This window comes from Myotis daubentonii, chromosome 4 (assembly GCF_963259705.1).
Source record: "Myotis daubentonii chromosome 4, mMyoDau2.1, whole genome shotgun sequence".
Classification (NCBI taxonomy): domain Eukaryota; kingdom Metazoa; phylum Chordata; class Mammalia; order Chiroptera; family Vespertilionidae; genus Myotis; species Myotis daubentonii.
This window is the reverse complement of record NC_081843.1, coordinates 11,188,761-11,213,037: the sequence shown is the minus strand read 5'-3', so window position 1 is coordinate 11,213,037 and position 24,277 is coordinate 11,188,761. Positions and strand designations below refer to the sequence as shown.

General features: G+C 57.7%; 2 protein-coding genes across 3 annotated transcripts; both read right to left on the bottom strand.

Annotated features, from left to right (window-relative positions):
- Positions 1–4,582: 4,582 nt before the first annotated feature.
- LAT (linker for activation of T cells) lies at positions 4,583–9,544 on the bottom strand. Its single transcript, XM_059692444.1, has 12 exons — positions 8,758–9,544; positions 8,574–8,607; positions 8,430–8,461; positions 8,099–8,174; positions 7,901–7,965; positions 7,775–7,804; positions 7,639–7,696; positions 7,455–7,567; positions 5,827–5,889; positions 5,573–5,635; positions 5,397–5,482; positions 4,583–5,211 (listed from the first exon to the last, which is right to left on the bottom strand). The coding sequence occupies exons 1-11, from the start codon at positions 8,858–8,860 to the stop codon at positions 5,403–5,405; spliced, it is 717 nt and encodes a 238-aa protein (XP_059548427.1). The 5' UTR covers positions 8,861–9,544; the 3' UTR covers positions 4,583–5,211; positions 5,397–5,402.
- Positions 9,545–9,666: 122 nt separating this feature from the next.
- On the bottom strand, positions 9,667–17,400 carry SPNS1 (SPNS lysolipid transporter 1, lysophospholipid). Of its 2 annotated transcripts, none has more exons than XM_059692442.1 (13): positions 17,243–17,400; positions 16,712–17,002; positions 16,560–16,625; positions 14,875–15,011; positions 13,620–13,771; positions 13,459–13,525; positions 12,565–12,710; positions 11,958–12,113; positions 11,462–11,651; positions 11,077–11,142; positions 10,712–10,810; positions 10,239–10,410; positions 9,667–9,993 (listed from the first exon to the last, which is right to left on the bottom strand). In XM_059692442.1, exons 2-13 carry the CDS (start codon positions 16,950–16,952, stop codon positions 9,899–9,901), a joined length of 1,587 nt encoding a protein of 528 aa, XP_059548425.1. In that variant the 5' UTR covers positions 16,953–17,002; positions 17,243–17,400; the 3' UTR covers positions 9,667–9,898. The 2 variants fall into 2 exon arrangements, with proteins under 2 accessions (XP_059548425.1, XP_059548426.1); XM_059692443.1 differs by having other exon boundaries at positions 16,712–16,998; positions 17,243–17,396.
- Positions 17,401–24,277: the final 6,877 nt, after the last annotated feature.

Genomic DNA, 24,277 nt, shown 5'->3' with positions numbered 1-24,277 from the left:
AAGACTCATTCCAAGGTGTGCCCCTGTGGCAGTTGTATTTTGAGCAAAGGGCAATTTAGCTTCTGGTTTATGAGAACCTTCTGCCCCTCCCCAGCTACCTAGAACTTGAACCTGAGCCGGGGCCTTGCCCAGAATGAGAGACTCTCAGAGAGAGCCTCTTGCCTTCCCTACAGGGCAGAGAAAACCACCCATTACTGAACGCCTGCCCTTCTCGTCCCTCACTCAGAATGTCAGATGCCCCCGTGCTCCTTCTGTCTCTGAGCCTCTCACGAATTCAGGGTCTCTGACTCTGGTGTATGTGGGGTTCCCCCACGTGTGCACGCATTGAATTTTCTCTTGTTCGTCTGTTTGATGATGAGACCAGCGGGCCGAGGAACGTCTCCCCCTCCCCCACAGCACCGCCTTGAACCAGCACACAGCCCCCTCCCGCTGCCCCAAGGCGGGCTGCACTGCCGTAAGGAACTGCCGAATTTGCTCCGTGACCTTAAGCCAATTGCTTAACCTCTCTGAGCCGGTTTCCTTTTCTACAAGAGGAAGCCTTCCTCACAGGCAGGAAGGCTGAGAGACTCAGCGGAACAGCGAGTGTGGCACACAGTTAGCGTGGGGTAGATGCCTCTCAGCAGACTTCTTCCCTTCTGCCAGCAATAGCCCGCGTTCTGGGGGGCGCCCTCCCCGTTTCCAGGCCCTTAGAGCTGGAGGTGAAGCATAGGACGCAGGCCTAAGCCAGCACACGGCCTTCTCCTGGCCAGGGACTGGGTCAGTGTCCTGTGTCCCTCGCCAGGGCCATAGAGTAAGTTTGGGATTTGGCTGGAGACGCGGAGATTTTGGCAGTCTGGACGGGCATGGTCCCGTCCCTGGAGCTGAGCACACGGGGGAAACGGAAGAGGGAGTCACAGAGAGAGGGTCAGGCCTCTGGCGTCAGCCATCCCTGCACGCGTCCAGCCTTCTCCGCAGCACGGGGTCCTGTTCTTCTACTGTCAGGGACACCTTTTGGGGCTCGGGGTCCCCGAGGAAGGTCTTAAAATGTAAGCCCAACGGCCTCAAAAGTCCCCACCGTCCAGAAAGCTAGTGGCGGAGTTGGGACTGTATTCGGTGCACGTGCCACGGAAAGCCGCCCCTTCCTGGAGCCACTGCTGGCAGCCCCCAGCCACGGACACAGTGAACAGAGCTGAGGACGAACGCCCAGAGGTTTCCCTGGGCCCAGGACAGGGCGGAGCTGGAGGGCGCGGGAGCTGGGGGCAGACCCGCCTGCCGGGAGCTCAGCGGGCCTCTGCGGGCAGGTGGGTGGAGGAGCGGGTGAGCTCAAGGTGAGTCTGGAAGGGTTTGCCCCCCAGAGGCATTGCTGGGAGGAGGGGGAGCAGGTGCGGAAGCTACCGCTCTTCCAGAGACGCTAATGACACCTTAATTGTGGGTTTTTCTCTCTCTCTCTCTTTTTGTTTTGTTGTTGTTAATAACATTTTTAAAGGTTCTGAAGTCAAAGGAGTGTGGGAAACACAAGGGTAGGCAAAGAGAAACAGGCATTATTCCAGGACCTCGCAGAGCCATGGACCAATGCGTGCGCACTTTGACCCTCCAGAGGGGACCTGGAGAATCGGGCTTTGCCGGGCCATCCTGACCGCACAGCTCTTTCTAGAGAAGCTTCTCCCGGGACACCCGGGACACCGGGCCACAGGCAGCGGCGCTGGCGGCAGCGGCACCTCGGCCTGGGCCCTGCTCGCTCCTGGTGTGTGAGGCCCATGCGGCGCCAGCACCTGCTTCCTTCGCCCAGGCTCAGGCTCAGGCTCGCTCTGGCCACGGGAGCCACGGTGCCCGCGGGAGGCAGGAGCCTGGAGAGGAGCCCTGGAAGCCGCCCTCCGCTGTGGCTCCTGGGGGGCCACGTAAACCCGCCTCCGCACGGGACAGTGGACTGGCTCTACACGCACCCCCCCTCTGGGACCACCTCTCAGGTTAGCTACTTGCTCTGGGACCCGCCTCAGGGCTGCTGAGAGCACCCGAGTCACCAGGGCTGTTCCCTCCCCGTGGCCTCTAGAAGCACCCAGACGTGCCCCCCCACCCCCCACCCCCGCCCCAGCAATTCGGGAAAAGTCTCTCTTACCACTGAATCTACCTTCCTCCCACCACAGTCCTCAAGAAGAAAGCTCTTTCTGGGACCCTCTCGCCCCCGGCTTCCACCTGCAGGGACTCTCTCCGGATCACCCCAATGTGCTGAAATCCCAGCCCAGCCCCGCAGACCCGCTGCAGTGGCTCACTGGCTGGTGGAAGCAAGGCCACATCCTCTTGCTGGTCCAAGAAACGCACATGGAAAGCTGCTTAGTGCCTCACAGAACGCCCCTCCCAGCCACCAGCGCGCAGTCAGGGTCCCCCCACGCCTGGGAGCCAGGCCACCTGTCCTCACAGCCCAAAAGCTCATGCTACCACCTCCCTCCATTGGCCCTGCCACTCTGGCGAGGCCGCACCTGTCTCACCGTTCCCACCTCCGCGCCCTGGCACAGGCTGCTCCTAAGTCCTGGAGTGCCATTTGCAACACCGCTTGGCCCAGAAAGACCAGTGACTCAGGCTCCGATGACACTTAAGAGAGTCATATACCAAACACTGCGTACCCAGCACTGCTTAAGAATAAGGCCTCATGGCCCTTACCAGGCAACTCTGTTAGTTAGAACATCGTCCCCCCTATGCCAAGGTTGTGAGTTCGATCCCCGACAGGGCACATACAGGAATCAGTCAAAAACAATATAAATCAACCAATGATGCATAACTAAGTGGAACAACAAATCGATGTTTCTGCCCTAACCGGTTTGGCTCAGTGGATGGAGCGTCCGCCTGTGGACTGAAGGGTCCCAGGTTCGATTCCGGTCGAGGGCATGTACCTGGGTTGCGGGCACATCCCCAGTAGGGGGTGAGCAGGAGGCAGCTGATCGATGTTTCTCTCATCGATGTTTCTAGCTCTCTATCCCTCTCCCTTCCTCTCTGTAAAAAATCAATAAAATATATTTTTAAAAAAACAAAAAACAAATCGATGTTTCTCTCTCTCTCTCTCTCTCTCAAGGATCAATACATACATAAAAATTTGAAAAGGACATTACATGTATCATTGAGGCCTTTCTAAACTCCTTCCCAACAACCCCCCCCCGCCCTGCCCCCAAGCTTACCCCAGGGTCACCTCACCTGAATTTGGGGTTCCTCCCTCCTTTGCCTATCCTGATATCCTGCCGTAATGTGTGTCCCTAAACAATGTATAGCTTTTTCTTTTTTTTAGCTTTATATAAATAACTTGCTCTCCTTTTCTCACCCCACATTGTCGGTGATGGTTATTCGAGGTGACAGGCGCGGGTCTTGTTCATGCTTATCCGCTGGTGAGCCCCCCGGTGCGTGTCCATTCTGCTGCTGACCGGTCGACCGTTTCCAGCCATTGCGGTGCTGCCCTGGGCCTCGCGCCCGTCCCTTCGCCCATGCGCCAGCCAGGCTGCTACCCAGGGGTGCGCTGGGGAAGGGACCCGCCATCTTCAGCCTGACTGACGCTCCACGTGGTTCTCCACGGTGGCTGCACCAACACACCTTGTTGGCAAACCGACGCTGTCCCTCGGCCTCTGCCCATTCCTATCCCCCCCCCAAGCAAATGGTTCGCTCCACCTGCTGATGTCCAGCCAGTCCACCCTCCCCAGGCCCCTGCCTCACGTCCACAGTCGGGCCTGTGAGGGCGTCCCCTTCGGGGCAGCCCACCCTGCCAATCACTTCTCTCTGAGCCTGTTTCCTCGCCTGTGACACGGAGACGCCTACAGTGACCAGCAGCGGGCGAGAGCCGAGGGTTCGGGGAGAAGCGTGAAAATGCGCAGGAGCTCAGTAAAGAGAAGGGCTACTCTGGTCTTTGGAGCCCAGAGGACGCCAACGCCATCACTCAGGGTGACTGTGCTTGTGGGCCACAGAAACCCCAGCCGAGCCAGTGGGAGAAACTGGCCACTTACTGGCCATGTAACGGGGCGTCTGAGGGGCCGTCTCGCTCCGGGTGTGACCGATCCAGGGCTGTCAGTGGGCTCCCCAGGTGGGGGCTCCCAGGTGGGGGCTCCCAGGTGGGGGCTCCAGGGCGACAGACATCCCTCTGGCTTCACTGCCAGGAACAAAAAGAGGTTCTTCTTCCCAGCACTTCCTGCTCAAGTCCCAGGCCGGTCCTCATTGGCCCGGGCTGGGTCACGTGCCCAAGCAGGAGCCAATTGCAGGGCACCCACCCTGCTGCTCCAAGTGTGGCTTCGGAACAGCAGCACCGGAACCCTGGGGGCTCCTGGGAAGTGGAGCCTCAGGCCCCTGCCTGAGCTACCGATCAGAGTCTGCACAGAAACGTCTTCAGCTGCTTAGACAATTTTTAAAAAAATGTTTCTTTATTGATTTCAGAGAGGAAGGGACAGGGAAAGAGATGGAAACATCAATGATGAGAGAGAATCATTGATCAGCTGCCTCCTGCACACCCGCTACTGGGGATCAAGCCCACAACCGGGCATGTGCCCTTGACTGGAATCGAAACCGGGACCCTTCAGTCCATAGGCCGATGCTCTACCCACTGAGCCAAACCAGCCAGGGCAAACTTCGACAATTTTTAAGTTCTGTTTTATTGAGAACCACAAAAGGTAAAAACTAACAAAGCCTTCAAAGCCATCAAGTCTTCTTTCAAAGATGGGGAAGTGGGCCGCGGGGAGGGTTGCTCTAGAGCCCACCCAGTGCGCCTCCACGCCGCTCTCCCGTCAGCACAGCCTCCGTCTGTGGACTGTCTCATGGACGTGCGTCCGGGCCCCAAGTGCCAGGCTGGGTCACACTGGCCTCGCTCAGAAGGCGACCTGTCCTAGCACCTAGCCAGGACTTGGAGCTGGAGGCCCTGTGGAGGATGGGGGCACACACGCACGCACACGCAGACCCTCTGCCCCCCCTCACCCTGACCCCGACACTGGGTCCCCAAAGCCAAGAGCTACAGACCACACCAGCGTTTATTCTGTACAGAGCAGGGCCGGGGGCCAAGGCCCTTCATTCTCAGGCTGTGTCAGAAGGTGCAGCATTGGGGGCACCCAGACTGGACCCCAAAGTGCCAATAAGTTAGGGGGGAAATTCTCAGGCTGTTGTCGGGCTGGAGCCAGGGTGGGGTGCCAAGTGGGCCCCCCGGAGCCACTTCCAGTTGCCCAGCTCAGCCCTCCCAGGAAGGCAGGCTCTAGGACAGCACGCCTCATGCTGAAACACAGGGCAGGGAGAGACAGAGGGGCCACGGGTCAGGAGGTGGCAGGAAGGGGTATCCAAGGGGTCCCCAGAGTCAGGGAGGAGAGGCTGAGGTGGTGGGGCAGGGTCTTGAGGGAGGGTCGGAGCCCTCAGGCCAGGGCAGGGAGGGACAGGGCGGGGTGGGGCGGCCCGGCTCTCACAGGTCTTCATTGAAGCTCCTGCAGATTTTCATAATCTGGGGCACCCTCTTCCTCCTCTTCCTCTGCCTCCTGGGAAGCTAAGGTGGCTGTAGGGGGAGGGGAGGTTGGTCTTCACCTCACAAACTGTCCCCCCACCCAGGGAGCCCCCCAGTTCCCGCCCATCCCCCAGCACACACCGGGCTCAGTCCTCACAGTGGGCTGCAGGTCCTGGGACACGTTCACATACTCCCGGCTCCCATCTGTGGGGACAGGTCAGAAGGAGGGACAGCCACACCCGAGGGGCAGGCCACACTGAGGGCGAGAGAACAGAGGACACCAGACCGAGGGGGACAGAGCCACAGAAGGCGTGTGGGCACGGCCACACTGGCGGGGGGGGGGGGGGGGGGGCAGGGCCAGGGGAAGGGAGGGCACGGGGGCACCGGCCACTCACCCAGAGACGCGTCTGCACTCTCCTCGCTCTCGGGAACGTTCACATAGTCCTCCCCTGACTCCACTACAGAAAAGCACGAGCCCGGCCGTTACCCAGGGCCCCTGGGCAGACAGCCCGGAGTTCCCAGCCACAGCCCAGACCTTCAACCAAACCAGCCAAGACTCCTGCACAGCCGCCCAGAGACCTCCCCACAGTCGGCCCAGGGGGAGGCAGGGAGGGAGCTCGGACCAGCGCAGCCCACGGCCTGAAGGAGGGCAAACAAAGGCCATGGCAACGGAGAGAACAGGGCGATTTGACCGGAACTGGTCAAAGGGAATGCGATGGAGAGAGGAGACAGCAGACACCAGCAGCGCCGGCCTGGGCAGCTGTGTGGCGGGGCTGAGTGGCACGTGTGGAGGGAGAGACCCGCAGGGCTGGTTCCGTCAGGGGGGCCATGCCCGGGTTGGCCCTTCCTCTCCAGCCAGGCCTGCCCTGGCTCCCACTTTTGTCCTAGTCCCTTCGTAGCACATCTTGTCACTGATATGGTCTTGTTCTTTTACGTGTTGACTTGTTTCTCCATGAGGGTGTGGACAAGACAGGCTTTGGAGCCAGACGGCCCAGGTTCAAATCCCGTTCCATCACTAACTGGCCACGTGACCTCAGACAAGCTCCCCAACCTCTCTGGGCCTCAGTGTTCTCATCTGTAAAATCAGACGAGGAACTACCCATCTCATGGAGGACTAACGCCGTGAATACTAAGCGTGAGTATTAAGCAGAAGTGCCGCCAAGCGTCTGTTAAATAAACCAACGCTGCCATCGGGCAGACGGGGTAGCCGAGGTGCACGAGGGAGGGACCTGGGAGGGTAACCAAGCTCAGACACGTGGAAGTCTGAGCCGGCCAGAGTAGGTCCTCAGTGACGTTAGCTTTTTTATCATGACTCTCCCCATTAGCTGTTATATCAGAGGCACCCAGTAAATACCACGGATGAGTAAGTGAGTGGATGAGGAGAAGCACCTGGACAGACGCTGGGGAGCTCGGGGGAGGGGTGGCAAGTCGGGAATCTGACGGCAGATGAAGCCAGTGTGCAGACGGGAGGCCCAGGGCACGTACGGGGAGGAGAGTAACAGAACACTGAAGATGACCAGACAGGGAGGGGAACGCCTAACCGGCAGGCTATGACCAAAACAAAGGGGGAAAGCAGCTCAGAGGAAACTGAGACAATGCAGGAAGCAGAAGAAAAATTCCCAAAGAGCAAAGACAAAAGAAGAGCACCTAAAACCAATATCCTCCAGGACTTACACGGTGACACTGCCTCCATGAACAAGAACAGGAGGCTCTGAAACAGGGACATTCAGGAATCAAGAGCTTCCCGACAGGAGAAATAAATGAAATAAAAGGACAGTCCAGGAACGGAGCCAGCGAGGAAGAAAGTCAAGGGACTCCTGCAGACAATAAAGGGAGGAGACAAAGAGGAGAGAGAGAGGGAGGCATCCAGGAGATCGGAGCAGGAAGTCCACTGTCTGAAGGACAGGGTTCTAGAAAAAGAGAAGAGAGAAGGCAGAGGAGTGGCAGCATCAGGGAAACACGCGCAGAGAGCGGATCGAAGGGGCCGTAGCAGAGAAGCTGGAGGGTCAGACGGGCGACTCACTGGAGAAGGCGCTGTCTCGGGAGCCGGGGTTGCTGGGCGCAGCAGCTGCCGGGACGGCGGTGCACGTGGCCGTGGCCGTGGCCGTGGCCGGGACAGTGTCAGGAAGCACCACTCTGAGGGAAAGTCAAGGGATGGGTGAGTGTGGGCCGCGGCCTCGGCCCCGTCCTCCCCCCGGGCCACTCACAAGTAGCCCTCGTTGTGATAGTCCTCCTCCTCGTCGTCCTCATCCTCACAGGCCGGCTCTGAGGAAGGACACGGGGTCAGCACAGCCCGGGCCGGGCCCAGCCTCCCTGCCCACGGCCCCGGGGGCCCAGACGCACCCTCATTCTCATAGCTGGCCACACTGTTGGCTACAGAGAGAGGGCGAGAGGGAGACTGAGTCAGGAGAGATGGGGCACACCCTCCGCCAGCCCAGCCCCAGGCCCGGGGGCCCCGCTCCAGCTTACTGCCGTCGGAGTCCTGCCGAGCAGACGGCATTCGGTGGGAGCCCCCTGGGGGCTGTGGGGATCTCCTGAGAGTTCAAAAGTCAGAGGTCATGCCTGGGACGGGGCTCTGGGGCAAGAGGGGTTGCAACGGGGAAAGAACCCCCAATCCAAAGAGGTGAGGGGTAGAGAGGGGGACTTGGAGGGGAAGGGGTTACTTACGGGATGGGGAGCAGGTCTGGCTGGCTCAAGGGTGGACAGGAGGTCACGGTAGCCTGTGGCCAGGGGGCTAGTGTGGCTGAGGACACAGGACCAAGCTGAAGGAATGACTCCAGACACAATGCCCCTACCCTCAAGGCCTCAACAGCGGCCCAACCCCCTGAAACCCCTGTGCCCTGGACAGGCCTGAGGGCACCCATAGCCTCCCCCCACCCCCCCACCGGTCACAGCCATGTGGGCAGCCACCGGGGCAACCTGAACAAAGGCACACACTTGCTCACAGGCTGGGGACTCTCCTCCCTACCCCACGGGAGAGGGCCCTCCGTGTACTCACGAGGCCTTTTGATCATGATGCTTCTTGGCAGGCTGGCGGGAGAGACAGCGGTAAGGGACCAGGAGGCACCCGGCCCGGCCCGGCCCGCGTGGGAATGAAGGGAGCTGCCCGGCCGGGCGGGAGGCGGGCGGGGGGCAGACTCACCTGTCCGGCACGGCACTGTCGTAGGCGTAGGTGTCTGCGGAGAGACGGCCAGTGAGGCAGGGAAAGGGAGTGAGGAGGGAGAGGGTGACAGTCAGGGGCACGCAGGAGTTAGGGACAGTGAGACTGAGTGAGGGACCCCAGTCCATGTGTCCGGCATCTGGCCACCCCACCAGCTCCCGCTCACCTGGCAGCTCTCGGCAGCGCACACAGAGCGCCATCAGCAGCACGGCCAGGAGGGGCAGCAGCAGGAGGCCCAGCACCACGGGGAGCAGCACGGCCGCCTCCATCTGCAGGGCCGAGCTCGGACCGGACCTGCGGCTCGCTGGACGCCCCAGCACAGAACTGCAGCGGAGCAAGCGCTGGGCAGCGGGCGGAGGGGCCCAGCGACACCAGGCCGGAGCCCGGCGGGCAGCCGTGCCCTCCTCAAGGGCTCCTGGGTCCCCGCCCCGCCTCGGGCTGAGTGCCTGGCAGTGCTGGCTGTCAGACCCTGGGCCCCAGGCAGTCAGGCCAGGGCCTGGCTGGAGTCTGGGGCACCAGCCGCCCTGCGTGGCCCCTGCACCCAGGCCTACCTGCCCCTGGGCTTGGCGCCCGCCTTTCCTCAGCGCCTGCCCTCCCGCCTGTGGCAGGAAGCTGTGGTGAGCGCCGGGTGAGGGCAGGAAATCATCAGGCTCCTCAGCCGGCTGCACCTACCCCCTTCCCACCCCCACCCAGCCGTGGGGAGAGCGGAGGAGGCCTGAGGAGCCACCCAGGTCCTCCAGGGTCTGCTGGTCCCCAGGACGAGGGGCACTCACACCAGCGGGGCCAGGACAAGCAGCTGCCGGCAGCCAGGGCTCCAGGAGGCAGCAGAGGGAGGCTGACGCCCAGGCACAGGGCCCACCCCTCACCCCAGCTGGCCTTCCAGCAGGGGCGGGCTCTGGGGGAAACAGGGGCGTGACTCACGGTCACAGGGAGCCAGCTCACTCCAGCCTCGCTCACCCAGCCCAGCAGCCCCGCAGGAGTGGCCGGCAGCCACCAGGCGCCTTGGGGCTGGCAGGGGCAGCCCCCATTCCGGGGGGGTCACTAGCACCCAGAGAGACTCAAGCAGGCGTTGGGGTCTGGCTACAAATTTTATTCAGTACAAATAGCACCGAGCCCCCGGGGCTGCTCCACTGGAGGGGATCCCTCCTGCGCCCCATCGCCCGCCCTTGGCGCCCGTGTAGTGTGGGACCTGGAACACGCCCAAGGCTCCTCTCAGAAGCTGGGCCAGGCCGAGGTGCGGGCCCGGGTGCCTGCTGGGTGGCCTGAGGCCAGCTGTGGCCGGAGTGCGGTAGGTGAGCGACGGCCCTTCAGATGAGCACGCTGGACACCGGGACCCGGGTGGAGCGGCCTCGCTGGGGCACCACGATGCGGTCATCTGCGGGCCCGGCCTCATGCAGCAGACCTGTTGGGGAGGGTCAGAGCCGGGGCTGCAGGGCAGACAGACACAACGCCTGGGAGGGACACGCGGGCGGTGGGAAACGGACGGGGCCCGGAGCTGTGGACACAGCGGGACACCAGCTTGTTGCGGGCAGACCCGAAGCGGGGTGGGGGGGGCCTGTGGGCCGAGGTGCCGGTTCACAGGGCTAGACACACGGGCGAAGGAACAGGCGGGCAGCATCCTGACGTTGGGCAGGAAGCCCCACTGACCCTGCACATGCAGCTGCGCCCGCCGGCGGTCTCCCTCAATGAAGATGGCGGTGCCCAGGAAGGCCGCCCCGCCCAGCGCCCCGACGAAGGCGCAGAGCATGAGCGAGAACTGCAGGGCCCGGAACTCGGACAAGAAGGAGGGGGGCCAGTTCCGGCGGAGGCGGTCGGACATCTGTGGGGACAGGACAGGAAGAGCAAGGGAAGGAGTCTTGGGAAGGGCGCCCAAACTCCAGAACAGAGACTGGAGCCGGGAAGGGAAGGGTGTCTGGCCCCCAGGGAGAGGCCCAGGCCTCATGTGGAAACTCACGAAGACAAGTCCTTCCGTCCGGCTGAGGACCCGAGGTGACAGGAAGTCTAGCTGGGGCCTGGCCTTCCCAAGCCGCCCAGGCTCAGGCCCTGGCCACTGCCCGCCAGCCCGTGCTAGGAACCGGGGTGCCCGCCCCACCCCAGCCCAGCCAGAGGGCACTGCTCACCAGGCCGATGAGGTAGGGGCTCCCGGCGTCACCCAGCAGGTGGGCCAGCACAATCTGGAAGGCCTCGGCGGTGGAGCGCCTCGTAGGGATCACCACATACTGGGGGGGGGGGGGGGGGGGCAGGAGACAGGCAAAGATAAGGCCAAGGCTCAGCCCAGGCGGAGGTCGGTGAACCCCAGCTCAGAGGGGTGCTGGGGTAAGGGTATGGCAGGCCAGACTGTAGGCCCATCTGGGGCTGGACAGCGAAGTCACGCTGGGACCGGGTTTTGAAGACGGGGTAAAGGCCACAATTCAAGGCAAGTGAGGCCTCCCACACCCACTCCCTGCAGCCTCTGAACCAAGCCTGGAACGGCCCACCTACTCACCAGCAGAATGTCAGCCACAATGGCCCAGTTCATGGACAACAGTGTCTCCCCAATAAAGATGAAAACCTGGTCACCAGTGGGTGGGGAAAGCAGGGTTGAGCTCATCACAAGAGCAAACACATAGAGGCCCATCTATTAACTCATTTAGTCCTCACAACACCGCTATGAAACAGGAGCCATTATCATTCCCTTTGTACAAATAGTGAAACGGCACAGAGAGGTTAAGTCACTTGTCCAACGTCACACAGTTAGGAAGGGCAAGACCTGAGGTTCAAAACCAGGCAGTCCCACCCCAGAGCTGGCTGTGAACCACTATGCTGGCTGCCCCAGTGCACCTTCCTTCCCCAGGTCCCGACTGCCCTCCTGATGCCTGCTGGCTACTCACATAAGTGGCCACGATGCTGCCACGGGCACAAGCCACGGACAGGAAGAGGAAGGGCGCAGAGCCCAGGAGGCCAGCAGCACAGACCAGTGGGTCAGCCCGGGGGTTGGAGTGGCGAAGGCGGCGGCTGATCTCTACGCCCAGGCCCACACCCAGGACACCAGTCAGGCAGGTGATGAGCCCAAAAATGAGGCTGGGGGCAGAAGGAGGGACATGGGGACTGGTCTGTCCCCCTGCAAAGCCCCGAGCCTCACCCCTATGGCCTGGAGAGGCAGATGGCCCATCCCAGCCACCTCACAACCCAGGTCTATCAGGCACAACACCCCACGGTTCACTAGGTTCCTATCACCAACTTCCCGGACCAGGAAACAAACTCTGGGAGAGGAAGGTAGCTGGTGGAATTGAGACTCAAACTCTCCTTGTCTGAGCCTGGGCCATCCTCTTTCCACTCCACCCCCTGCCACCTGCAGGCCGTCCATCCCAGCCCCGACCTGGGTACCTGTCAGAAGAAGAGCAAGAGTCTCCAGGAAGACAGGGCGGGGTCTCCCCCAAGACCACGCGGGAACGCAGCAGGAAGGCGGGAGCCCAGAGCGCCAGGGAGCCCGTGACAAAGGCCACAGCAGTGAAGCCAAGGGAGGACAGGATGAAGCTAGGGCTGCAAAGACGGTTGAAGGGAGGGAGTCAGGCTCCACGGAGGGGTCAGGGAGGGGACTCTGTTCTCCCTTCCTGGCTGATTTTGCTAAGGTCAGGGCCCTGGGTGTGGAGGCTGTCCTGGCTCCCAGGATCTGGGCCTGTAATTCAAGCAGCTGCCACAGGGGGCAGTAGTGACTGCATTACTGGCCCTGACACTGGGCCAGGCGATTGGAAAGAAAATGAAGACCAGGTTGGGTGGAGGTCTTCCCCGTATGCCTAAGTTATGGGGTCCCATACGAAAAGCAGCCAAGGAGTGCGTAAGTAAGCGGATCAACAAATCCATGTTTGGTTCTCTCTCTCTCTAAAAAAATGACGACCCCCACGTAAATTTCAACCCAGTTGCCAGGGCCAGGGCCAGGGCCAGGGCCTCCCTGGGGATCTACGATGTGGGGTTAGGATGGAATTAAACTCACTTTCTAGCCAGCGCCCTCAGGTCTGCCCGCCACGAGGTGGGGCTCAGGGGCGGGGAGTCCGAGTGGCGCTCCACAGCTCCCCTCGGCGGCTCCCGTACGACCAGGAAGAGCAGCAGCACCGCCACCACTCCTAGACCCGGTGTCACCTGGGAAAGAGTGGGCTTCAGGACCGGCCCAGGCAGAGACACGCCCAACCCTGGGGCCGGAGAAAGGGAGGGCGTGTAAGGGCAACTCAGGCCCCAAGACCTCAAACAGGAGGGTAGGTGCCTGCTCAGGGAGCTGAGCTGCCACTGGGGGAGGGGGCGCTAGTGACCACTCCCATTTCTGCAAGCCTGACTGCTCCTCCTTTGGAAACTGCACCCTAACTTTCTTTTGGGAAACCACTCCCCAGACTTCCCTAAATCCACGTGGTCCCAGCAGGGAGCAGGGCCTGTGACCCAGACTTGGCCAACTTCCCCAGCCTCAGGGGCTGATTCAGTCGATGGCAGGCACGTGGCCCATGTTCACCTAACCAGACACTATCCAGGACTATTGCTCAAGGGCTCAGGGTCCAAAGTTTCTAAATGGAGTGTTCACTTGCTTGAGAGGGAAGCAGAGCTCAGGAGGGCGATCAAATGCCTGTCTGTGGGCGCCTGGATCTGGCTGTACCTGAAGTTCCCCCTGGGCCTTCCTTTCTGAGAGCCAGTGCAATCCCATCTGGGTGCTGGCCCTGACAATGGGCTCTGTCACCCATAACCAGGAGTTCTGTCAAGCTCATGGCTTTGTGGGGAGGGCAGCCAGGCCTCCTGCAGGCTTGGCAGAGTAAACGCTGCCTGAAAATGGGGTGTCTGAAGGTAAAAAGGGGGGAATCAGTGAGAATGTTGCTGACCTCCCCGCAGGCTGTGACCAACTCACCCTCAGAGCCCAGTGCCAGTCCCCAGCCACATCCTTCACTTTGGAGCCTGCAATGTAACCCAGACCACTGGGGGAAAGGGCGGGAGAGGAGGGACAGCTGGTCAGTCATGCCCAATGCCAGCCCCTCTGCCTCCCACCAGGCAGGCCCAAGGCCCACTCACCTGCCCACTGGGATGGCGAAGTAGAACACGCTGAGCATCCGACTCCGCTGGTCTGCCACGAAGAGGTCAGCGATGAGGGTGGGCGCGATGGTGGAGTAACTGGCTTCCCCGACCCCCACCAGGCCCCGAGTCAGGAGGAGCAGCCAGAATTGCTGGGGAAGGAGACGGGGGTGGGGGGGGGTGGCACCCCACCCTACAGCCAGCCTCCCAGCCTACCTCACCAGCCAGTTCTGGAGAGGTGGCAGGGATGGTGGGAGAGGCCAGGGCTTTAGAATCAGAAAGACCTGAGCTTGCATCCTGGCTCCCCTACTGACTGGCTGTGACTCTGAGAAAGCAACGTAACTTCTCTGAGCCTCAGTTTGCTAACAACTCCTTCACGTAACTACTGGGAGGACTGAATAATAAAAGATCTACTCGTTACCTTGTGCCCAGTAAGTGCAAAATAAATCTTAATTTCTATCTTACCTACCCCACCCAATAGTGTATAATCATCTTAGGTGGGATTTCATTTGTCTAGCAAAGACCCCCCAGCTAGGAGCAGGGTACGATCACCCAAGGAGTGTGTCGTGCGTGCCTAGAGCTGAGGACAGAGTTCTGGGGCAGAGAGGAGAACAGACAGAGGAGAGTTTAAAGGAGCAAAGAAGCAACAGCCAGGGAGGCAGGAGGAACACCACAAGGATGGCGTCACAGAGGTTAGAAGAGTTTCCGGAAGGAAGAAGTGGGTCAACAGAGCCAGAGGCTCCCAGGAGATCTAGTGAGAAGAGGAGTAGGAAGTAGGAGCTACATTTAGCAACCAAGAGGTCCCTGTTGACTTTGGCAATGGAGTGGGGGCAGCTCAGCGGGTGTTCAAGGGCGAGTGGGAGAGGAAGTGCCAGCAAATGAGAGCCTCTCCCTGGCTGCTCCTTCACCCAGACTGGGGCTCGGTCAAGGGGCCTTTCAGGAAGTCTGAGTAGGAAGGGGAAGGGGGACAGAGGGCGGCCTAGGTGAGGCCTTTTCCACGGGAGAGAAAGGAGCGCTAGTGTTTAGGTGTTGAGCGGAAGGAGTCATGGTCAGGGGGGTGATGGAGAGAAGGCTCTGAAAGAAAGGGGGGAAGGACGGGGTGGGCAGATTAACTCAGGCAAGCGGGGGGGTAAGATGGCAAGGACCAAGGAAGATGCACAAGTCCCCCGGCCCAGTCTGCCCTGACTCCAAAGAGCAGAAGCAAAGACTGATGGGGGTGGGGGGGCCGGAAGCAGGAGCCATCGTGGAACCTCACCTCTCTGGGGATGAAGGACGACCCCAGTGTCACCAGGGACCAGAAGGCAATGCCCCCGCACATGAGATACTTCCGATTGTACCTGTCACCCAGGTAGCCAAACACAGGTGCCAACACCATGTAACTGGAGATGAACACTGAGGGGAAGCAGAGAGTCACAGCCCAGCCCCAGTGCCCCTACCCCACCCCAGCTCAGGGAGGGTGAGGAGGGGCAGGAATAACTCCCAACCCTGAAACTGTCAGAGCTTCCTGCCAGGGCCAGTCCAACCCCATTTTCAGTGTCTTTCAAACCTGCCACAGTAGAATGGATGGACCAGCTGACTCGTCACTTTTCCCATCCAGCCAAGAACAAAACCCAAACTCCATCCCATGGCCCACAGTGCACTGTCTGATCTAACCACCCCCTACCTCTCCAGCCTCATGCTCATCCTTTCCTTTCTCTGCACCCCAATGGCCCAATGGCCAACCTCAATACCATCTTGGGTTTTTGGCAACTGCTGTCATTTCTCTGTAGGACATTCTCTCTTCTCCCCTGAGCTTCACAGAGCTTAGCAAGTTTAGGTTCCAGCTCAGACACTTTTCCAACCACCATACATGCAGTCTTTACCACATCTACTGTGTTCTTTTCCGTAACACTTATTCCTACAGAAAACTATCTCGGTATCAGTTTAGGTTTTTATGGACTGTTGCCCCCTCGGGCACAGTAGAATGTCAGCTCCATGAACACAGTCACTGCCTGTATCGGCCCTGGCCGTGTTTCCATTATTGAACACATGGCCTCGCAGAAGACAGGCGCTCAATAAACAGGTGTTGGACGAAAAAGTGAATGGGGCTGCCCTCTTCTCCAGCTCAGCAACTCTTCAGAGTTTGCAGGCCATGACCTGTGATCCCATTCTCATCTCTCTGGGCCTTGCCTTCAATACTTCCAGCTCCTTACTGGCCTGGCCTGGAGCAAAGACCATGGCAAGACCTGGATTCAAACTCCCCTTCTGCCTCTCCCTTGTTCTGTGGCCCTGGGCAGGTCTTAACGCTTCTCCAAGCCTCAGATTCTCTACAGAAATGTAGATAACGCTAACCACTTCCTCTGCCAAATAAGAGTAACACCTATTCCTTGGCTGATGGAAGGATGTGAAGACAATGGGCAGAAAAGATCTTGGACAAGTCCTGCGCGTGTCATCACCGCTTCCTCCGTCGGACGTGCTCAGGAAATCAGTGAAGGCGGGAAGGAAGGAAAAGAGGGGTGGGCCCTGTCTTTCCCTCTCTCACAAATCCCAAAGCTCTGAGCAAATAAGACTCGCCTCTCCCCACTTCAGACACCCCCTTCTGCCATTGCTTACGGGGTGGGTGCCTGCCATGGTCTCAGCTGTGGCCTCCACTTCCCAGGCATCATCTCAGTTAAGCCTCCCTATGAGGTGGTCGGGTTATTCCTAGCTCCATCTCACCCACAAGGGAAGAGCGAGGCTGAGGGCCCTGCCCACCAGCACCCTGTGAGCAGAACGCTGACATTTAAACCCAGGTGTGTCTTACCCATCACACTGAGCTGAGGCGCTAACTAACCAATACAGCCTCGGGGTCGCATCGGGCCATCTCTTCCCCTGACGGGGCCCCTACGCCTCCATCCACGCGGCCCCACCGGGGTAGGAAAAGGGAAAGTAGCTGCGGGGCCCGGGAGGGGCCTTCCTCACCGGTCTGGATGAGGCCGGAGCTGCTGTCTCCGATGGCGAAGAACTGCTCGATGTCCGGAAGGACGCCTGGGAAGGAGACTCGGGATGGGATCCGCGAGGCAGCGCCCCCTTCGGGACCCGCTCCCTCCCCCGGTCCTCCCAGCAGTCGGTACCGGCCACGGTGAAGCGGTCCATGTAGTTGAGGAGGTTGATGTAGCACAGCACGGCCACGATGAGAGCCGAATGGGCCGCAGACACGCCCGTGATGCGCTGCAGCTTCTCCGGGTCCGGGACCTCCGGATCCGCGGACTTCGGATTCCCCATGGGCCCCGGGAACCCCGGGGTGCCCGGCACCGGCCCGTCGTCAGGGTCGTCCGCCTGGCTGAGGAAGGGCTCGTTCTCGGACCCAGCCATGGTCCCAGGGGCCGCGCCTGCCCGCGCTCTGGTCCCACCGACGATCCTACCTGCGAGGAGAGGAGGCTGGAGGAAGGAGGCCGGAGGGGCCCGGGCGCGGGAGGCGCGAGGCGGGCGGGAGCCTGCCCAGCCCGGAGCACGGCGGGGATGGAACCCGGCCCGGTTCTGCTCCCCGTCCCGGCAGACACCGCGCGGAGGGGACGCGTGGAACTCGGGTGATGTCCGGAGAGGGTTGAGGAGGGCCGCGCGGGGCCTGGTCCTCCCCACCCCCCTGGTGGAGCCACCCTCACCCCGGGCAGGAGCCCACGACACTCGCTGTAGCTCAACCCCAGCGCTGCACCACGGCCGCCGCCATGATGGCTAAAAGCCGGTCATGTGACGACTGAGCCTGGGCTGCGGACGCCACCGCGTGCGAGCCTTTGACACATGACCCGCCTCCCGACTGCTGAACCTGAGGCCGAGGGCCGCGCATGCTCCTAAGACTTCGCCGCAGGCTCCGGTACCACGTGACTGCCGCCCTGTTGCCTGGGTAACCGGGGAGCGCGTCTCCGACTCCGCAGGACCCCGGCGCGCCGAAGCGCCTCTGCTGCTGTGCAGCCAAAGCAACCAGCGGCGGCGTTGGGGCAAGACCGCCGTTCCAAAGGCAGTCAGAGCTCCAGCAGTTACCACTAGGGGGCGATGGAGAAGAAGGGGGCCACCCCAGAGCCATTAATAACCAGTACTCCTTTGTGTGACACCCTAACCCAACCTTTCTCCACTTTCTTGCTCCTCAGCCCTAAGTTCCTGAGACGGGGGCTGAGCAGGGACATAGAGGAGCGGTAGGAATCCCCTCCCCATATGCTTCCTTACCCTTGATGGCCAAGGGATGTATGTTGGTACAAGAAGAGGTTCAAGAGTCCCGTTAACTCCCCAGTTCATACACTACAGGTGCCCCGTCCCCTGGCGAGGGGATTTGGGATCCATTACCTCTCCAAGGGGCTCTATGGTCAGCCCTGCCCCTGGGGGCCATTTCCCCATTATCTACCCCCAGCCCAAGGAGGGGTGAGGGGGAAGGGCTGTTAGTTAATATTAAGGTGGTGGTTGTTATTTTAAACAAAATGGAGAAGCATAAATAAATAAAAGGGCTTATCTCGGCTTAAAAAAAAAAAAGTCAGTCAGGAGAATTGGTGAAGTTGCCAACCCTCTGAATCTCAGCTTCCTTATCTGCAACACCCTCTTGGCTGACTTCTTCCCAAACGAGATAAAGGGATGCTGAAAGGTTCTGGCCCTGGCTCGGCAGGTCCTCCAGATATGCCACTGTGGGTTCATACCGGTCAGGGCACATACAAAGAATCAACCAAGGAATGCATAAATAATGGAACAGCAAAGAGATCTCTCTCTCAAGTCGGTAAATAAGAAAACTTAGAGGCTCTGAAAATACTAGGTAACCCTAGAAATGCCAATGAACTGTTCTCCCTCTAAGTGATTATTCTCTCTTCCTGGGTGTCTGATTTGGGCTTTAGACATGCTCACTATGTGTCGAATGAATGAATGCTGAGCAGCGGTCCCCAACCCTGGCCTCCTGGGTCCCTTTTCTGTCGTTCGGATCTCCCAACCCAGCTGCCTGTTAAACCCTTGAGCGATCCCAGTAGACATTAAAGGAAGCCTCTCCAGAACCCCAGCGGCGCCCCCCACCCCGCCCCCGCCCCGCCCACCGCGCCGCCGTGGGGAGCGGTTTTTCCTCTCTAAGGACTTGGACCCAAGCTCTTGCGCCCTCTGGTGGTCTCATCTGGGGCAGAGACTCCCAGCGGCAAGACGGACCGGGGGACAGAGGCCTGCCCCAATCTCCAAGATACAGCTAATAAACATACAGTCTAAATAAAATTAGTATAGTTCTATGCAAATGTTGCTTCAAGACCCCCCTGGCAACCAGACCTGGGCTGAAATTCTGGAGTCTCATGGGGAGAGCATGAGGCCCCGAGGAACCTTATCAGAAACTGTTTTGCCATGAAAACCCTGCAGTGGCATTGTTCCAGGAGGTGCTTCATGGTTCAGAACCTTAAGCCAGGTCTCCACTGGACGTCAATGAAAATAAAACTTTCCGGTTGTAAAGGCAAATATTGTTATGCTAATTGGTTTTGCCAAATGGGGAAAATATTCAGCTCTTCTCTGAATATAGGTGCTTTTTAAAATTCGATGGCTCTCTTGATTTAAATTCATTTAAAGTCAGATAAAGAAATATGTCTGGCCCTAGCTGGCTTGGCTCAGTGGATAAAGCGTCAGCCTGCTGACTGAAGGGTCCCAGGTTCGATTCCAGTTAAGGGCACATGCCTGGGTTGTGGGCTCAATCCCCAGTGTGGGGTGTGCAGGAGGCAGCCCATCAATGATTCCCTCTTGTCATTGATGTTTCTATCTCTCTCTCCTTCTCCCTTCCTCTCTGAAATCAATAAATATATATTTTTAAAAAATTAAAATAAAAGAAATATGTCTGTCCCGCCCTAGCTGGTTTGGCTCAATGGATAGAGTGTCGGCCTGCGGACTGAAGGGTCCCAGGTTTGATTCTGGTTAAGGGCACATGCCTGGGTTGCAGGCTCAATCCCCAGTAGGGGGTGTACAGGAGGCAGCTGATCAATGATTCTCTCTCATCATTGATGTTTCTATCTCTCTACCCCGCTCCCTTCCTCTCTGAAATCAATAAAAATGTATTTAAAAATAAAGAAATATGTCTGTACAGTTCTGTTGGTTTAAATTGGGGCCCAACTTTTGCTCTATTTGCTTTGGAAATTGCGGTTTTTGAGACATAAGCATATGTTAACGTCTTGAAAAAAAGTTCACTTATGACAAGTGCCACAAAAATGAAATCTGTCATATGGGTATTATAAGGACCTGATAACAGGGACATTTGACCTGGTCGGGGAGGTTGAGAGCCTCTTAGGAAATGGTCCTTGGGCTCAGATGGGGGGGAGGGGTAATCATTGGCTTCCCAGGGAGAGAAGAGAGAGCCGTCCAGGCGGCCGCAGAGGCCCTGCCACAGAAGGAAGCACAACGAACCCCAGGATCTGAGCGGGCGGGCAGTGTGAAGAGCAGTGAGAGAGGCCGGAGGGGAGCAACCAGGGCCAGGCTGGGTGGGGTGGAGGCCATGTGAAGGACCTTCTTTACTTTAAAATCGAATTTGCATTTTGAGATCACTCTGGCTGCCATGGAGACGGACCGGAGGGCCAGAGAGGCACAGAGCAGCTGTCAGGAGGCTGTGGCAGAGGATGGGGTGGAGGGAGAGAAGTAAGCTGCTTTGAGAGTCATCTGGGGAGTTAAGTTGACTTGGTAATGGAGTGAAAGACGTGTCAAGAGGGAAACTTAGGTTCCTGGCTTATGCAGTGAGGTGGGTGGTAGTGGGATTCTTTGAGACAAGGAGCTTATTTTTTTACTCAACCAACACCTGCTAGGTAACTCCTGTGCCAGACACTGAGCGCGGACTTTTGAGAACAAGCCATAGTACAGTCATGCATCGCCTGATGAAGGGGGTATATTCTGAGAAACGGGTCATCAGGCGATTCCTCATGGGGACATGCAGAGTGAGTGCGCTCATACAGGCGCAGATGGCACAGCCTGCCACCCCCAGGCCGGGTGGTGTAGCCGAACGCTCCTACGCTACAAGCCTGCACAGCATGCGACTGTACTGAATACTGTAGGCAGCTATAGCACAAAGGCAAGTGTTTGTTATCTACACAGACCTAAACACAGAAAAGGTACAGTAAAAATACGTATAAAAGATGCAGACGGTGCACCTATGCAGGGCACTTACCATGAATGCAGCCTTTAGGACTGGAGTTTATTGTGGGTGAGTGGACGTGAAGGCCTAGACCACTGTCCGCTACTGTGGTCTTTGTTTTGTTTTTTAATATGCTTTTATTGATTTCAGAGAGGAAGGGAGAGAGAGAAACATCAACGATGAGAATCATTGATCGGCTGCCTCCTACATGCCCCACACTGGGGATGGAGCCCACAACCCAGGCATGTGCCCTGACTGGGAATCAAACTTTTAATTTTTTAAATTTTTGGACTTTTGGTAATAACTTAGCTTACAATACATTGTACTGCTGTACAAAATTATTTTGATAACCTTATTTTATAAGCTTTTTCTATTTTTTAAACTTTTTTGTTTAAAGGCAAACACACATTGGCCTACGCCCACACAGGGTTAGGATCCTCAGCACCGCTGTCTCCCACGCCACATCTGTCCGCTGGGAGGTGTCCAGGGGTGACAGGGGCATGGAGCCGTCACCTCCTGTAACGACGGCTTCTGCAATACCTGAGGCTCCTCATGGCAGGGGTCACTCTTTTAAGAAAGCACTATGGCTTTGGCTTTATTGCAGCTGCAACTGTCACTAGACCAGTGGCTCTCAACCTTCCGAATGCCGCGACCCTTTCATACAGTTCCTCATGCTGTGGTGACCCCCAACCATAAAATTATTTTTGTTGCTACTTCATCGCTGTAATGTTGCTACTGTTATGAATCGTCATGTAAATATCTGATATGCAGGATGTATTTTCATTGTTACAAATTGAACATAATTAAGGCATAGTGATTCATCACAAAAGCAATATGTAATTACATATGTGTTTTCCGATGGTCTTAGGCGACCCCTGTGAAAGGGTCGTTCGACCCCCAAAGGGGTCGCGGCCCACTGGTTGAGAACCGCTGCTCTAGATGATAGGAATTTTTTTGGCTCCATTATAATCCTCTGGGAGCACCATTGTAAATGTGGCCCATCCTTTAGTGTCATGAAAAGTGCATGTCAAGGATCTGACCGTCTAGGAGGGAGAGAGACACAGAAGAGCAGTGGGTGTAAGAGTCTGCTGAGCTATAGCAGCTACAGCTCTATACCCGTTCCGGGCTGAGGTGGGACATGAACAAGAACATGGGGGACTCGATAGAAGGAAGGGTCGGGGTGGGGAGGTGGGAGGCATTAAAGGTGTGAGGCTTTAGAAAAAAGGCACCTCACTACTCACAGTATGGTCAGCAGTGTTGCAACACCGGGGAGCCTGTTAGAAATGCCGTCTCTCAGGCCCCACCCCAGAACCGCTGAGCCCACCTGTGCGTGTCCAAGCTCCCCAGCTGACGTGCGTGCACGTGGAAATGGGAGAAGTGCTGGCCTCATCAAGAATTCTGAGCCGCGGCAGGCCCACCTGCTTTTACATCTGGCTCGGCGATCAATGGCTGTGTGCCTGGGGCAGGTTAACTAATCCTTTCCCGCTTCTGTTTCTCTTCTGCAAAGTCGGAATACAGAAGTCTCTCCTTCCTCACGCGGGATACGTTCCCGGACCTCCAGTGGATGCCTGACGCCGGGGCTAGTACCGAACCCCACAGATACATTTTCCTGTATGTACATACCTATGACAGTTCAATTTATAAGTTAGGAATAGTCAGAGATCAACAACTAACTTGACAGCATCATTTTCTCGTGCCGGATTTAATCTCATGTCGTTTTACATGTGACCTGCCATACAGGGTCATATCCTGGGCGCAATAGGCTCTACCATTCAGCCTGGGTATATAGGTTATGCCACACATGTGGTTAAGTGCACTCTGACGCTCACACAAGGAAATTACTTGACGCATTTCTTAGAACATGTTCCTGTCACTAAGAGTCACCTGACTATACTGTAATATGGTGACTGTGGTCTCTCTCTCCCAAAATATCTTATTGTACTGTATGCACCCTTCTTGGAATGAAGTGAGATTATACAATCCCTATGTGATGTTAAAGTGAGGTACTCAGAATGGTATGCAATTTAAAACTTATGAATTATTTCTGAAATTTTTATTTTTTTTAAATGTCTTATTGATTTTTGAAGAGAGAGGAACATTGATGTGAGAGAGGAACATCGATCAGTTTGCCTCCTGCATGCACCTTGACTAGGGATTGAACCCACAACACGGTCATGTGCCCTGACCAGGAATCCAACCAGCGACCTGTTGGTGCATGGGACAGCACCCCACCAACTGAGCTACCCTGGCCAGGGCATGAAATTTTTCATTTAACATGTTCAGACCGAGGTTGACCACAGGTAACTGAAACCTCAAAAAGCAAAACTGCAGATAAGGGGGCATCTGTGATCCAAACCCTGTTAGGATTGCTCTGAGGATGAATGAGGTTAAAAGTGCCAAGCTTGGTGTGTGGCACCGAGTAAGAGCTCACCGTGGTTTTGAAGGTTTCTAAGCAGGAGAGTTTTATTTTTAATTTTTTGAATTGACTTCTTTAGGGAGAAGGGAGGTGGAGAGAAACATCAATGCGAGAGTGAAACATTGATTGATTGGCTGCCTCCTGCATGCCCCCTACCAGGTATCCAGCCTGAAACCCAGGCATGCGCCCTGACTGGGCATCACACGGTGCACGGGAGGACACCCAACCAACTGAGCCACAGGGGCCAGGCCAACAGGAGAGTTTTAGAAAGGTCATCTGACAAGTGACCAATCTCTTCGATCAAAAGGGTGAATAATCTCTCTCATCATAGAAGAAATGCAATTTTTCTTAGTTCTTTGCCACATCCTCCCCAGATTAAGTGCTGGGAACCATCAGAGGAAACTGGACCTTCTACCACTTGCTTATGGACTTAGAGGTCCCGCTCAAGAGCAGCTGGGAGGTGCGCATCCAATGGCCAGTGACTCTACTCCTGGTACAAGCTGAGCTCTCCCTGGTTCCCAAAGAGGCTCACTGCTGTTAGATTTGATGGAGCAATTGAGTTGATACCCTTCCCCGAGGAACTGGCTTTTCGGGTCATTTCACTATGGACAGTCCCTTTGCTGAGACCACATTTCACTTGTGGTGACCACACTCCATTCCCTCCCCTCCGGGTCTGCATAAAGAAGTCTCCGCCCAGAAAAATCCCGCCAAAGGCCTTTAAAAGCCGCTGACTCCCAGCACTGGTGCTGGAGCCATCCAGGCTCAGCCACCTGGTGTGCGGATGACTGAGTGAATTCGGAATCCCTCACCATTCCGGCCTCATTGCGTTCCTCCTTCAGTGACCTGACAACTACAATACGGCCTGCAATAGCAACACGCCAGGGCTAGACTTGGGTTTGGTTACCAGGGGCAGAAATCCTCCAGTAGCGGCGATCTAAGTAAGACAGAAGTTCCCCTTTCCCTTGTAGCCCAGAGGTGCACAGGGCTGGCAAAACGCTGCATGAAGGCTGAGCCTCTCCTTGACCGTCCTTGTGTGGCTTCCACCCTAGGTCACCTCGTGTCAGTTGGGTTGCTCCCCTTCCAGGAAGAAAGCGAAGGGGAGGGCGGGCACTGCCCACTATGGTCGCATCCTGGAACGGGCGGTCCTCCTCCCCTGGCACC

Excerpts from the sequence above, each read along its gene's own strand:
- LAT (XM_059692444.1), bottom strand. The coding sequence starts at position 8,860 with ATGGAGGCGGCCGTGCTGCTCCCCGTGGTGCTGGGCCTCCTGCTGCTG. Across the intron at positions 7,697-7,774 it reads GGCCAGCTATGAGAATGAGG|AGCCGGCCTGTGAGGATGAG; the intron begins GTGCGTCTGGGC and ends GTCCTTCCTCAG. Across the intron at positions 5,483-5,572 it reads CACTGTGAGGACTGAGCCCG|CCACCTTAGCTTCCCAGGAG; the intron begins GTGTGTGCTGGG and ends CTCCCCCTACAG.
- SPNS1 (XM_059692442.1), bottom strand. The coding sequence starts at position 16,952 with ATGGCTGGGTCCGAGAACGAGCCCTTCCTCAGCCAGGCGGACGACCCT. Across the intron at positions 12,711-13,458 it reads ACTGGCACTGGGCTCTGAGG|GTGACACCGGGTCTAGGAGT; the intron begins GTGAGTTGGTCA and ends ACTCTTTCCCAG. Across the intron at positions 9,994-10,238 it reads GGCGCAGCTGCATGTGCAGG|GTCTGCTGCATGAGGCCGGG; the intron begins GTCAGTGGGGCT and ends CCTCCCCAACAG.